Source organism: Euleptes europaea, chromosome 1 (assembly GCF_029931775.1).
Source record: "Euleptes europaea isolate rEulEur1 chromosome 1, rEulEur1.hap1, whole genome shotgun sequence".
In the NCBI taxonomy this organism is placed as follows: domain Eukaryota; kingdom Metazoa; phylum Chordata; class Lepidosauria; order Squamata; family Sphaerodactylidae; genus Euleptes; species Euleptes europaea.
This window is the reverse complement of record NC_079312.1, coordinates 56,570,728-56,586,344: the sequence shown is the minus strand read 5'-3', so window position 1 is coordinate 56,586,344 and position 15,617 is coordinate 56,570,728. Positions and strand designations below refer to the sequence as shown.

General features: G+C 44.4%; 1 protein-coding gene across 4 annotated transcripts in view; it reads left to right on the top strand.

The window, feature by feature from the left end:
- Positions 1-15,617, top strand: part of PLXNA1 (plexin A1) — a 366,161-nt gene that overhangs the window by 268,422 nt on the left and 82,122 nt on the right. For all 4 annotated transcript variants that reach the window (XM_056853406.1, XM_056853393.1, XM_056853399.1 and 1 more), the window contains exons 11-12: positions 7,999-8,095; positions 9,173-9,363. In XM_056853406.1, the coding sequence (XP_056709384.1) occupies positions 7,999-8,095; positions 9,173-9,363 (288 nt within the window). The remainder of the gene's footprint in view (positions 1-7,998; positions 8,096-9,172; positions 9,364-15,617) is intronic.

Below are 15,617 nucleotides of genomic sequence, written 5' to 3'. Positions count from 1 at the left end.
GTACCATTTTAGATTGCAGTTTGTGACTCACATGATTGATGGCTGCTCAACACAAAACAATTCCTGGGACGTGGAAAGCTCCCAGCTGCCATCCCCGAGACCAGAGGGAGAAGAGGCAGCTGCTGGTCTCACTTCCATCCTGCCTGGGTCCAAGCCTCATTCACAGTCTTCTCTCTGAGCAGCCTTAAAAAAAGAGAGTACATTTTAATTATCTGTACTGATTTTAAATTACTGTGAGCTGCTTTGGAGTCTTTTTGCTTTGTTTTGCTGAAAAGTGAAAATGCAATGAATAAAGGCAGGTGACGGGGAGAAGTCTTACAGCTTAGTCTTCTCCCTGACACACTAGTTTTCTTTCTGTAGGAACCCTTTTCATGAGGGGTCGACGGCATTTCATCATGCAAGTTCACACTTCCAATATGAAGTGACAGAGTCAAGACACAGGTTTCACTGCCTACTTTTTGTGACAACTAATCCTTTGGAACCACTGAAATGAGAAGTTTTTGCCCAGCCTTTAGCCAAACAAACAAGACTCTGCTGAAAGCAGGTCCTTTTTTGTCCATGCTGTATGTTGCATTCTGCCAAAACCACCTTGCCTGAGGAAGGCCAGACATAATACAGTCAGTGGGATGTCAGGAGGAACCAGGAAGGGGTGTTCTGGGATTATTTGCTGGCTGTATTTGATTAGCTTGTGAATTTTGGCCTACTGAGTGTTTGCCTTCAGGTTTTTTGAAGAATGCTGGAATTCTTGGGAAGCAGACAAGCATTTCTGTTGCAGAGACAGAATGGTGGCCAAACTTTTTGGCAAGTGCGCCATGAGTCAATTCCAAAGTGTGAGACAGTGCCAGTCTACACATATATGCAGACTCCTGTGGGTTGGTGTTGACTTGCCTCTAGTTTACTGGACCAAGATGCGAGCAGCTTTGTAGGTTTGACTCCACATCTGCCTTCAGACATGAGGATAAATTGTGGTTTGTTTGAACTGTGGCTTTGAACCACAAACTCTGGTTAGTCTACCGGACATGCTGGTTTGTATATAAACTCCATTTTATGTTATCTCTGCCATCTCTATGGATGGTCAGCTGCAAAGGACAGCACTACTCAAAATCTGTGGATTGTGCAAGTATACATCACAATTCATACAAACCAGTTGCAAGCCCTAATTTTAAGTTCCAGCTTGGTGCTGTCCAACAAACTGCACTTTGTTGGACTGTTTGCAGTTAGAGATTGCAACTAACTGGGATTTGGCCAAACATTGGTTTTATTAACCATGATTTAGCATGATCTCTGATTGCAGCCTATGGCCACAGCTCTTTTGCTGCACCACTAGTTTGCTACAAACTCCCCAGGCCTTTGTCACTTATTACTTCTGTGTCTTGAGTTAACCACCCATGATTTAGAGAGTTTTATACAGGACTGGGAGAGGATACTGTTGGACTCAGAAACATAAGAAGAGACCTACTGGATCAGACCAGGGTTCTGTCTAATCCAGGCAACTTGTTTCACAGTGGAGCCAACCAGTTACTGTGGAGGGTTAACAAACAGGGCATAGAGTCCAAGGCCTTTCCTTGATGCTGCCTCCTAGCACTGGTATTCAGAGGTTTGCTGCCTCTAAATAAGGATATATCTCTGAATACACTTCACTGGATGCTCTCTTCTTGGTGCTAATGGGAAACAGCCCCAGAAAAAAAAGGATCCCGCTTTGCACTGGAATATTAAACCATAGCTCTTTTTAGGTGTTCAGGTATCTTTGATATGTGAAATATCACATAGGCTGTCCTCTCATTAATTTGCTGGCATGATCCTGAGGCTGGGTTGTATGCAAGGCTGTAGAGACACATTTTTATATTCTAATGCGAGAAAGGGCAACGCATTGTAGGACCATTTGTTGGAAGAATATTCTGAGTCTCAAAGATCATTATCTGTACCACAGGAGGTGGCATTTTATGTATTTATTCAAGCTGTAAGCCGCACTCCACATAGAAATGCTCAAGGCATCATACAACATATATCTGTATAAAACATCAAAATCCAAATCTTGTTAGCAAATCTAAAGAATCCACAAATAAGCAGCAGGTAGAGCAACCTAGGGTGGCAGATGGAAATAGTATAAACAGTGAATAAAAGCCGAAAACAAACACAGTTCATTTGACGCCTAAAGGTTAACAACTCGGGTACCAGACAGCGCTGTTGCAGAGAGTGCACTCCAGAATTGCAGAACCACAGAATAGGCCTTATTCCTGGTTGTTTCTGGTTCTATCAGAAGGTGAGGGCATGCAGAGAAGGGCCTCTGATGTTGATCTTCTCTGGCAGGCAGGCTGATACGGGACTTACTGAGTTTCATTATTTATTCCTTGGAACCATTGGGAGCCCCGGAGCCCTGTTAAAGTTGGGTCTATACTAATTTTGACTTGTATTTATTTTTTAAAATCATAATTAGCTCTTGGTACTGATTTTGATCCTGTGACTGATAGCAACACAGTTAAAACCTAGTTCCATGCATATATACGTGGAATATATCCCTCAGAATCCAATGGAACTTGCTCTCAAGAGTGCAGCCTCAATGGATTATCTTTAAATATGGACCTTTACTACCTACTTTAGCCTGTCTTTTAAGATCGTTTGGTCTTCTTAGAGATGTGTAGGCCTGGGGGAAAAACAGATTAGAGGGGGACTATTTTTTCTATTTTTTCCCTCAGGAACCTTTTTCAGTTTTTCTGATGAAAGAAATTGAGAAATTTGGGGCCCACTGAAAAGATTAACTTTGATTAAATATTTTATCTTTTAGAATGAGTAAAACCCTTCTTAAGGCATGGTTTTTCATGCTCAAAATGTATAGTTTTTTTTGGGGGGGGGGAATCTAATGACTTTTTCATTTTTTTTTCCAATGGAAAAATTGAGAAATTTGAGGGAGCACTGAAGTATTCTAGTAAATATTTTCTATTTTTGAGGAACAACTCATTTGCATTTCATTTCATCGTGAAAATGCCTGAGGACTTTTCCAATTTTCCCAGTGAAAAACAGAATTTTGGAGGAGCATTAGAGGGAAAAAGCGTATACTGTGGACATATACATTTTCAAGATGGTAGGGGGATTGCATCTCTAGGCTTTCTTGACCTGCACATTTCACAAGTTGCACTAGACTTCCGGACCCCCATGCTGCAATAGCTTTGTTTAGTGGTGCAGTTTGGCAAAACACTTGGAGTTCAAAAGATTTTTTAAAAACTGTACAAGCATGCTGTAAACAACCCTGAGGGTTCTATGCAATATTTGAATGTGATTCTTGAGCCAACTGAGTCATTGTAATGAGTCTTGAATGACAGTCTGGGTTCTGACCATTGCAGAGGTACAGCGAGAATGAAGATCACCATTTGAACATTCTTGTGGACTCAACTCAGCCTCTTAATGAGGTGCTTGCCATGTTGCTTGCAGTCCATAACAGTTTCCTGCAAGCCCCTATGCATGGCCTAATCACTGCCATTGTGTGTCAGTACCTCTCTCTTGCGCACCAGGAAGAAATAGAGGGGGAATGAAGAGTTCTAAGACTGACTGAAGCTACAGTAATCCATTGAATTTCCAGCTGGAGAACCAGCTACCCTTGCTTATAGGCAAGGTATGAAGGAGAGAAGAATGCAGGTGACCACCCCTCACCATCCCTACTGGGAGATTTTTTTTGTCACAGCTGACTTATGGAGACTCCATAGGGTTTTCAAGGCAAGAGGCTTTTAGAGGGTGTTTGCCATTGCCTGCCTCCGCATCACAACCCTGGTATTCCTTGGAGGTTGCCCATCCAAATACTAGCCAGGACCAACCCTGCCTAGCTTCTGAGATCAAGATATCCTGGGCCATACAGGTCAAGGCATTGTGAGTTTAGTACAAGCTTATTTCAGGAATAACATCCCAATATTGTTGACGGTGAAACAAATGAATTTTATAAACAGTCTGGATGGCGATAGCTCTTAATTATCCTTGGTACTTTCTCTGTGTATTAACAGTGTGCCCAGTGAGGGCAAGACGCTTGTGTCTTAAATATTTATTGCTTGGGTTGTGAACCCTCATTTTGTTTCTATCGTTCCCCTGTACCATATGGTGCTGCAAATCTCCATACGTCTTCATTACCACTGGGAAGGATCTTCTAAGGATGGAGAGCGTGTGTTATCTGAGGCAGCACTGTGAATTTCATCCCTCCCTTCCTTTTGTGTGAGTTATTTGCTTCAGGGCAAGTAACTGAAGAGTTAAGTAATCTACCAAGCCCCCCACCCGAATCAGAAGGGAACTCATTTCCAAAAGGAGCCAGGGCAGAGAAATGCAAATAAGTGTTTCGGACAGCTGCAGGCTGTATGCCTTCCTGAGATGCCAGGGCCCCAAATGAGACATGTCAGAGTACAAATTGAAAATGCCAATTTCACTTATGCTGCCACGCTGCTCGTCACAGCTAAATCCTTCTCTGCTGCCCCCACCCCGCCCCCCATACTTCCCACTTACCGAATGATGGTCGCTTCTCCTTAATGTAAATCTACCTAGCTAAGCTTCCTGGGTTATTCTTGTGGGGGGTTTCTTATCTCTAATTAGTGGGACAAAACTACAAAGGAAAGGGATGAAAATATATGCAGAAACCCCCCTCCTCTCCATCATACAAACATCAGTTATCTGCAAATTCTTGTGATCATACTCACCTTGTGCATGCAGACCTTATCAATGCATTTTTTAGAACTATTGATTAATATTTTAGTTTTCCCCAGGCTATTTGGGTAATGGAAGTTATACCATACACAGTTGGACTTTCCTGGCCCTTCCATTCTGTAGCATGTGTGAAATTGCTGAGAATTTATGGAGCCAAGGACATATAACATGTGTAACATATAACATGTATAACAATTCAAGGAGGTCAGAGTTGGCAAGTGACCCCTCCGAGAAGGAGTTCAGACAGAGCTGGGGCTGACCTGTCATGTTAATTTTGTCTCGTTAATTCTGTTTGGGATACTGAGAGGACAGCAAAGTTTGTTTGTGTGGCTATGTGTGTGTGTATTCATATCCTGATTTTCAGTTAGATTGACTCCCAAAGCAGCTTACAGTTCAAAAACGGCTGCTGAGATGCACAGTTACATTTTTTGTTGCTGATTTATGCAGTAGAAGAAGTCTCACAAAATGCTGTGACATCTGTTTGAATGATGATGGGAGGTGTCTGTCCCAGATATTAGCCCTCCACTCTCCCCCCCCCCCCCCCCCGCATACACACACATACAAACATTTTTCAGCTACTGGTGGCTTCAGTGGCTGGTGTCTATGGCATCACTACCAATCATAAAGACTTCCCTCCAGGAATGAAAATGATTTGGGCAGCATAAATTAGCTTGCTCAGGAGAGACCCAGTAGCTATAAAGGCCTGGTGGGACACTGACCTAGGCTTAGTGGAGGCCTAGGAGTAACTATGGTGATTATCATTTTGATCAAATCCAACAGAGTTCTGAAAGCTGATGTCATGCTCACTTGTATGTAGTCATTGGTATCAAAAAGGAAATTTTGACTGCATTTGTCCTTCTTGTTCCTTCTTTCAAAATAACCGGGCACCACTGAATGCCATCTTTGATAACCTCAGGTGACTACATTTTACTCTTGGAAGAATACTGGAGAGAGAAAGAGAGAGAGAGAGAGAGAGAGAGAGAGATTTGGGTCAGTCATCCCTGCATTTCCCTGTTTAGAACCAACATTCAGTCTTAAACATATGATATTTACATTATTTTAAAAATATGGCTTATGGTTTGTAAAGGTGTTATTTTGCAATAACTAGACTTTAAAGACCATGGGATTTTAAAACCATGGAGTGTTTGTAATACTCTCTGAAACGTCCTCATCGCTTCTCAGGAGCTGCTCAGTATTTGGGGGTGTTTACTTTTCAGTGTGTATTAAGTATAGGTTTTGTGTTTTAGTATGAATGCTTTATAGATATCACTGAGCTAAACACAGAAAAAGAGCCCCGTGGCGCAGAGTGTTAAGCTTCAGTATTGCAGTCAAAAGCTCTGCTCACGACCTGAGTTCGATCTTGACAGAAGTCGGTTCAGGTAGCCGGCTCAAGGTTGACTCAGCCTTCCATCCTTCCGAGGTCGGTGAAATGAGTACCCAGCTTGCTGGGGGTAAAGGGAAGATGACTGGGGAAGGCACTGGCAAACCACCCTGCAAACAAAGTCTTCCTTGGAAACGTCAGGATGTGACGTCACCCCATGGGTCAGGAATGACCCGGTGCTTGCACAGGGGACCTTTACCTTTACCTTAAACACAGAAAAGCCTTTGACAAAAAGCCAAAGAACAGAAACTGGGAGTTTAGTTGGGGAGCAGGGGCTTGAGTTTGTCATAGGGAGAAGTAGAGGGGGGACGGACGCATGCCGCTGTATCATGTATCATGCGCGTGTCACAAGACAATTCACAGCCAGGGGCTCCAGGAGGGAGGGGGGAGGTTTCCAAACCGCAGAGAGCTGATTCAGTAGCATCCAGGGCTCCCTAACAAACTCCAGCAAGCCATGAATCTTTCATTTAATCTCTCCTGACACGCCTGTCATTTTCTCCAGAGAGAAGCGGAGAATCTCTCGCTGAAGGAGGTCATTAGCTGTCAGGGAAGGTTCCGACTGCCTTCCTGTCTTCCTATCGATTAAGCCTCCACATTGCGTGCAGGCACTGTGGAGGGAATATTGATGGGGCTGCCAGAAGTTTGGCTTGGGCTAGAGATTGGGTGTATCTTTCAATACTCGGGAGGAAGGGCAGGGGCACTGGGCTGTCGGATGGAGATATAATTCCAAATTTGTGTCTCTCGACATCCAGCCCTCCTAGAGACCTGGCCCGCCTTAGGTCTATTACATTTTCATTTCCTATATAGGAGCTTTATTTCCTGTACTCCTCTGGAGGCAGAATCCAATATTGCCAGCTCTGGAGAGCAAAAAGCAATGGCTCCAACTGTTGTTTAGTTTTTGGTGTCACTGTTGTTCATTTTACACCATTTGTCGCAAAATTCTCCTGCTTCTCTCATCTGAGGAGCAAATCTGTGAACATCACTGTAGGCTGAATGCTCGTTAGACTCAAATAGTTAATATTCGTTCTTGTTATTATATGTGCATGCGGACAACATTGCACATGTTAACATTGGAGACTCTGAAATTAACTTCGTTATGGGTTGTGTAAATTCTGGGTGTGCTTTAAAAATCCAAATTCTACATCAAGATAATCGATGACATGAAAATATGAGGTCTGTAATCTGAGTAGAATTATGCACATGAGGCGAATAAATAAATAAATAAATTTTATTTGCAGCTAGTATGCCAGATAAAACAGAAACTGACCATACAGAGTATGCACATGATGTGAATTTGGTGATATTTGCTCAGAGCCAAGGGGAAGGGCCCAGCTAAGTAAGAGAGGGGCGGGGTGGCCTGCATAAGAGGAGCTTGTGTGGGCTGGCCTGGACTTCCACACCCCTTCCAGGCCACCTGCTGCCAGCAGGGCTGAGGGGCCTCTGCCCCTACAGGCTGCCCGCCGCCCGTGCTGAGCCTGTGGGACCAGCCTACTCCCCTCAGTGCGCCCAGCCCTGGTCGCAAATGCTGCCCTAAGGTGAGTCTGGGGTCATTGCCTCTGGTGCTAGTGATGCACCCCCCCCCCCCACTAAACTCTCTAGGAATTCTTGAGGCCTTCTGGGAGTTATTGGAGCTAAGTCCATAGTCCTTTTTTTAAAAAAATGTCTTTTGACTGGCAGAATTATGGGGCGCAGCATGAAACTGTGAAGGCAAGGAAAACTGTACCGCTGTCAGAGGAAGAGAATTTTGAAGGTTTTGAATCTGACCTATCTGTCTTGCTTTTGGCATGTGGTCGCATGCAGCAGCAGATTCTGATCCGTGCCTTGGGAAACGGGCAGAACAGTGTAAAGCTCCCCTCTGGTTTGATTATCGTTCCTTTTCTGTTCTCTTGTGTCTGAGGGTGACTAATGAACTCTTCGCTCTATGTCTCCTCTGGCAGTATTTCTATGAAGGGAACGACATCAGTGACCTCCCGGTGAACCTTTCTGTGGTGTGGAATGGGAACTTCATCATTGATAACCCGCAGAACATTCAGGGTAAGTGATGGTTATGGGGGGATGGATGGTTATTGGGGGGGGACAGGCAGCACACCCTCAGATATATCAAGAGTTCTCCACAGAGAAACTGGTGGCAGCTGGTAGCAGGAAGGGAACCAAGAAACCTATAAAGGTGGATAGCCTATAAATAGTCTTATTGATGTCGGGAGCGCTTTGATTGTGGGATCCTGAATGGCAGGAGGTTGGACTGGATGGCCCTTGTGGTCTCTTCCAACCTGGTGTGATTTTGTGATTTTTGTGATGTGGGGCAAGCTGAGGGGTGAGAGTCTAGGAAGAATTGGTTTCATATCCTTACCACTCAGTTTTTCCTCTGCCCACCAAGCTATATTGTTTTCCCCCCACAAATGATGTGTTATTACTCAAAAATATTAAGTAAGTAGGGGGTGCTTCCTTGGTATTTCTGTCTCTCTTTTATCTGATTGTGTGTGTGTGTGTGTTAATTGTGCAATCTGAATGGTTGCCTGCTTCAGAAGGGTCTCAACCCAGAATGGGGGTCTAAAGGAAGTATTTCTTCACACAGTGGATAGTTAAATTGTGGGACTCCCTGCCCCAGGATGTGGTGATGGCTGCCAACTTGAGAGTGGATATGTTCATGGAAAACAGGGCTACCCATGGCTGCTAGTCAAATTGGATACTAGTCATGAGGCATACCTGTTCTCTCCATGATCAGATGAGCTGTTAGTTCTTCAACAGAGTATGGTTTTCTAACGAAGAATACTCTGCATAGTGAAACCATGACAATTATACCAGTGTTCAAATCAGTTGAAATTTCTAATCTTAATATGTCTTGAATTCTGACACTCACCTGAGAACTAGTTGTTAGGAATCTGCGTTGTAAACTGCACGATGGCGACATTTAGTTGTGAGGCTGATAATTTTGTGTGTGTGTGTGTGTGGGGGGGATACTGAGGTTCCTGGGCTGATCAGATAAGTGAATGGGGAAAGTTTGCCCTGAGTCCCATTATCGGTAATGACCAGTCCAAGGGGAACCTATTCAGCAGTTCTGCTCAGAACAGCTTCCCTCTGTAAGCAAGGGTTTCTGTTTTTCTTTTGCAGCTCATCTATACAAATGCTCAGCTCTGCGCGAAAGCTGTGGGCTGTGCCTCAAGGCAGATCCGCGATTTGAGTGCGGCTGGTGTGTTTCGGAAAAGCGATGTTCCCTGCGCCAACATTGCTCTGCCTATGAGAGCAGCTGGATGCATGCTAGCAATGGCAACAGCCGCTGTGCAGACCCCAAAATAATCAAGGTAGGCTTGTGCTGGTTGCACAGAGAAATGTTTTTTCTCACTGCTCAGTTGGAAATGTTATTTATTTTAATTTATTTGTAAATGTTATTTATAGTCCGCCTTTCTCACTTGCACAGCCAGCGTGGTGTGGTGGTTAAGAGGGGTGGTTTGGAGAACCGGGTTTGATTCCCCACTCCTCCCCATGAGTGGCAGACGCTAATCTGGTGAGCCACGATGGTTTCCCCACTCCTACTCATGAAGCCAGCTGGGTGACCTTGGGCTAGTCACAGTTCTCTTAGAGCTCTCTCAGTCCCACCTACCTCACAGGGTGTCTGTTGTGGAGAGGTGAAGGGAAGATGATTATAAGCCGGTTTGATTCTTCGTTAAGTGGTAGAGAAAGTCATCATATAAAAACAAACTCTCCTCCTCCTCCTCCTCCTCAAGGCGGATTACACAGAATGAGTCAATACAATCGACAGATGGGACATTCAGTGAACAATGCAATAGGATTAGGGTTGTAGAACCAACCAGTAGTCTAAAAACAGAACTGAAGCTAAGCATAAGTATTAAAATGACACATTAAAAGATGCAAAAATTCCTTAGCAGGAGCCTAGTTTCAGCAAGCTGTGCACAGTAGTATAGACCACAGACCCTGATAATTTTTCTAGATAACTTCGTGAATCTTTTGATGCAGTGCAACTTTATCCCCTGTGTAGAAAAGCCCCCTTGAATAATTCAGTTTTGCATAGTTTGCAGAAAGCCATGAGAGTGGGCGCCTTCCTGACCTCCTCAGGCAGGTCGTTCCACAAAGTGGGGGCCACAATGGAGAAGGGATTGTGGACGGGCAGTTGTTGATTTTGCCCACTTGCAGGTTGGCACTTGCAGAAGATCCTGCTCCAAAGAATGTGGCGGAGCATAGGGGGAGAGGCAGTCTCGCAGATATGAGGGTCCATGGCCATGAAGGGATAGCTAATACCTTAAATTGAGCTCGGTAACTGATGGGCAGCCAGTGAAGTGCCTGTAGGATGGGAGCAATATATGTGCTCCATCTAGCTCCTGACAATAGCTGAGCTGCGGCATTCTGCACCAGCTGGAGTTTCCGAGTTCTGGAGTGTTGAAAGGGTGATTGGGAAGGCTGACTTAGCCCAGAAGTGGCATGTGCTGGTGCTGAAAGTTCAAGAATGTCTCCCACCATAGAGCTATTTCAATATCTCTTTCAGCCTGTTTCACTTTCTGGAGTTCTTTTATTCAGATGCAGAAAATGTGTTGAAAGTCTCCCCTTTTCCCAGTGGTTTGTGAGTGACCATAAATATAAGGAAGTTACCCCTGGATAACTCTAGACCTGTGGGATGTTCCAGAGAGGTATGCAATGGAGAAATAGGGAGAATGTACTTAGTGCTTTATTCCTAACTCTATAATATTTCCCTACCTTCTCCTTGTGACTTTTCTATCTGTTTATAGAATAGAGTAGATAGAATAGAATAGATCATGGCTACATTCAGCCATCACAACAAACCCCCAGATTTGTGTGGTGAACATGAGCCAGAGTGCTTGGGTGCGTGGGCTTCCCCTTTCCTTTCTGTGCTGTCACAATTGCAATCAAGGGAGTCTTCTGTAAACAGCAGTTTGTTGTGACATCTGAATTGGGTATGTTGTTTCTTGCCTCCAGACTATGGTTCTAAACCAAAATTAAATTGAATTCAGGTGTCACAACCAATAGTGGTTTGTTGAAGGCTTCTTATTTTGTAATTTTGGCAACACGTGCAAGAGGAATATACACATGAGCCAGGGAACTTTGGCTCATTCTTGTCAGCCGTCTGTCAATTAGTGTATTGGTGACTTGTGGGATTTCAGTAGTCAGTGCTGGTGGGCCCCTCTTAAGAATAAAGGCAGACTCATTCTAAAGTGTGATGCGGGTGGCTTCTACAGACATTTCCTGCATTTTCAAGGTATTAATTTTCAGCGCGCAGACTATGTATCAAAATCGTTTCCCGCACGTTGAGAATGAATACATATATCTTTAATTCAGGATCAGGCGATGAAAGTTACCACAGCAAAGCAAGGTGGTAGGTTACATATGGCTAGGTCGCAGTGCTATCTTCTTTATCGTGTGCTCAGGATTAAATCTTGAACCTAAATCCAGTGCCTTCAGTGGAAGCTGTCAGGATTTCTCACAATTCCTGATCAGTAAATTATGGAATGGCAGTCTATCTTTTTTCCATCCTCGGCCACCCTTCCTTTTACTTCCTGAGGGCTGGTAGTTTGTCATCTCTCTTCACTGACAGCTTTTATGACCTTCATTTAATAAGACTGCGTATATTAATGTTAACATGTCTGCTGGGCCAGGCTCCAAGTGCATTAAGAGGGATTGGCGGGTAATTCTATTTGATATGTTCTATTTACCCACGGATTGCTGGCCAGGCAGGCCTTGGTGGTGTTAATTACCCAAGTCTTAGCACAGTATCTAATCTATTTGGGTTTCAGTGTCTTATCTGATGAAGGCTGGAAATTAGAGGAGTGCCTCTCATGGTCCCCAAAGCCACTCGCTTCTTATTGCTTATTGGCATTGTGGGGCCCTGTACTCACCTTGCAGAGTAGGTTAACTCCACTGAAGGCCCTTGCCCGCCATTCATTCTGACGTGCGAGTGCCTGGTTTGGCAAATTAGAGCTTCTTTTAAAAAAAGAAAGAAATAATGGCTATGAAATGGAGAGATGACAGGAAAAGTATAATGGTCAGGATCACTGAAAAGATTACAGAAACACTTAACAGCCAAAATCACGGTGTCTGTGTTGCAGATATAATAAGAATATTTAGCGTTTATTCGGCTCTCAACAACTTTAAACCATTTGGTATGCTTCAGTCATCTTTGGCATAGTTTTATTGTCCCCATTTTACAGATTAAGGCGAGGGGGGGGGCGGTCTGCTGCTGAAACAATAAGGCTGCCTGAGGAATTTAAGGCTAAAATGCAACATAAATTATGACCTTCTTGATTCATAGCTCAGTCTCTTACACCACACAGTCTCTTACACCACACTAGCTCTCAATGAAATGGGCATACCCCCTATTTAGGATAAGAGTAGCTCAGAGTTGGAAAGGACAGTGAAGTTCCTCTATTATAGCGTCCTGCTATTGTAGACTTTCCTTAGGCCTAAAGTATGCCAGAAAGAGACTGTTCCATGTTCCACTAAAAATCCTTCAGGGACCGAAGTACCACAGGCCCTTTGGGCCACTTACTCCATTGTCTGTACTGTTCTTTTAGTTACAAGAGATGTTCCTGTTATCCAGCCTAAATCTGCTTCTCATGTAGATTGACCCTATTTGTTGTTTTTATTTTTTTTAATGTTATTTATAGTCCACTGTTCTCACAGAGACTTAAGGTGGATGACACAGAGTGAGTCAATGCAGTCAATAGGTTGGGACATCCAATAAGCAATGTTAACAGGATTAAATGAAAACCAAGTAAAAAATCATGAACAAAGCTGAAACAAAGTATATGTATTAACATGGCATATTAAACAATGCAGAAACTACACTACAGGATAGAATATTCCAGCCATCAACTGTGCTGTCAATTAACTCTTTGTTATAGCATTAAAAAAAATCTGTTATTTTCCAAGCAAGTTGGAAGCTTATGCGGTCTCTTGAGCCCAGGATGCCTCCACTGTGCCCACCTTCCCTCCCTCCCAATTGGCATCTGTGCTAGAGGGAGCAGAGCACAAGGATCTCACACTCCTTTTAGCCCCATGGCCACTGGTAGGTCAAAACGTGTAGACGCATCAGGCTCTGCTCCCTCCCAGCAGGAATTTAAAGTTTCTCCCAGAGGCTACTGGGACGTTGACCTGCCCTCTCCTTCCTCCCCTGCTTCCTGGTACTTTCCCCCAGTTTGACTTGTTTCCAAAGCTGGTCTTTAGGGTGAAAGTGCCTGAAACAATAGGAAATAAGGCAGGGGAGGGTTCAGCATCCCTCACCCCCATGTAGTGGTTAAGAGCAGTGGTTTGGAGCGGTGGACTCTAATCTGGAGAACCGGGTTTGATCCCCCACTCCTCCACACTAATCTGGTGAACTGGATTTGTTTCCCCACTCCTACGCATGAAGCCAGCTGGGTGACCTTGGGCTAGTCGCACTCTCTCAGCCCCACCTACCTCACAGGGTGTCTGTTGTGGGGAGGGGAAGGGAAGGTGATTGTAAGCCAGTTTGATTCTTCCTTAAGTGGTAGAGAAAGTTGGCATATTAAAAAAAAAAAACAACCCCAAACCAACCAACAACAAACATGGCAACTCCCGCCACTGCTGAGGTGACTCTAACTCATGCTAGTGCTCTCAGCTTCTCCGTAATGACCGCCCATCTACCCTAAAATGCAAGGAGCTGAAGCCACTCGTTTTTTGAGACAGCAAGTAATGAATATTCAGTGTGTGAGGTGTCAGAGGAAGACAGGCATGCAAAAGGCTCAGAAAGCCGGGAGCACCACTTGGTCCGTATAGCAGCCAGTGAATAGATACGACACCTCACAGTAACTTTTTATGCTGAAAAAGAGACCTTTGCTGCTGAGTGTGAGAGGAAGTAGATGGATGACGGGAGGGGAGCAGTAATTGCATGGAGTGGATGAGAAACATGATCTCTTTCCAAGGTGATCTTATGTTTATTAAGAAGCATTGGATTTCTAAAGCAACGAGAGCACTCAGAGGTAGGGCAAGGCATTTCCCTTTTTAACAAGGGGGTGAGGGGAGGCTCCCACACTGTGGTCTGTTACAGAGGCATCTGATTGAGAGGTCTTGGCCCCCTACAAACCAACCCGACATTCTGCCACTTGAAATATGAGTTCTTTTGAAGAAGGGAAAGATCAGTTTGTTAACCTAAAACCACAATGCCGTGCTAAAGCTACTAAGTGGGTTTGATAACACCTGTGCTGTTGACCTTCCACTTTTGAGTGGGTGCCAACATTTGGCTCTAGTGCTGCTCTCTGCCTCCCTAAATAATTAAAACTAAATTAAGAACCTGCAGAACTAATTGTAAGCCCTGCACAAGCAATTCAGGGTATGCCTTGAGGCTTATGTTGCTCTAATCTGCTGCTTCTGTGATTGAAGCTCTGAAGGATCTCACGGGCTTCAGGAACATTCAGCAGTAGGTCATGAAATACGATCAGCCATGGTGCACTGTCATGGTGGGCATCTTATATGAGTAAGCCCTGTGTGAGTCAGTGAGTGTAGTGGTTGAATGTCAGCCTGGGATTTGGGAGACCCAGGTTCAAATCTTCTTCTCTCCAGAGCTTGCAGGGAGACCTTGGGGCTAGTCACACACTGTCAGCCAAACCTCCTTAGCAGGGTTGTTAGGAGGATAAATGAAGGAGAAGAGAATGATGTAAGCCACTTCGGGTCCCTGTTGGGGGAAAAGGCAAGGTATAAATGAGGTAAATAAATACAATAAATGAATAAGCAATTAAGAAGAAGAATTGTTTTTTTATATGATGACTTTCTCTACCTCTTAAGGAAGAATCGAATTGGCTTACAATCACCTCCCCTTCCCCTCCCCACACAGACACCCTGTGAGGTAGGTGGGGCTGAGAGAGCTCTAACAGGGCTGTGACTAGCCCAAGGTCACCCAGCTGGCTTCATGTGTAGGAGTGGGGAAACAAATCCAGTTCACCAGATTAGCGTCTGCCGCTCATGTGGAGGAGTGGGGAATCAAACCCAGTTCTCTAGATCAGAGCCCACCCCTCCAAACCACCGCTCTTAACCACTACACCACTACAATTAAAGGAGAAAGCTATGATAATAGATTCTGGTAGGTCTGGATGGGTCATTACTCTGAGGAAGATGAAAATCAAATATATCATGCCAGGATGCCACATTATTGGTGCCAGTATTACTGTGACTTTGAAAGGCTTTTGTCTCAGCTGAAATAGGAAGTGTTGCTGCCACACAGGAAGATGGCAAGGACCATTTCTACGTATCAGGTAGAGCTGTGTGTGTGTTTCAGAGCTCCAATCCGCTTCATCACCTGTAATCTCCTTGTTTCCCAGGCTACGCTGACGGCTACTTTTTGAATTTTGATTTTATGCATTCAGCTACAGAAAGGCCATTCCGAAATGAATTATCGGTGCACCCAGACAGCCTAGTGGATGCCATTATCCCAGGTTACGGTCACTGGTATATGTCTTCCCCACTTCCTTCAACAGATGTGAGAGACTGTACTCTGAAACCAATTAGCAGAAGAAGGCTGCTTTTTTTGCCAGGGCTGTAGCTGGGGTGGGAGCCTGTATGGGTGAGGAGGGAA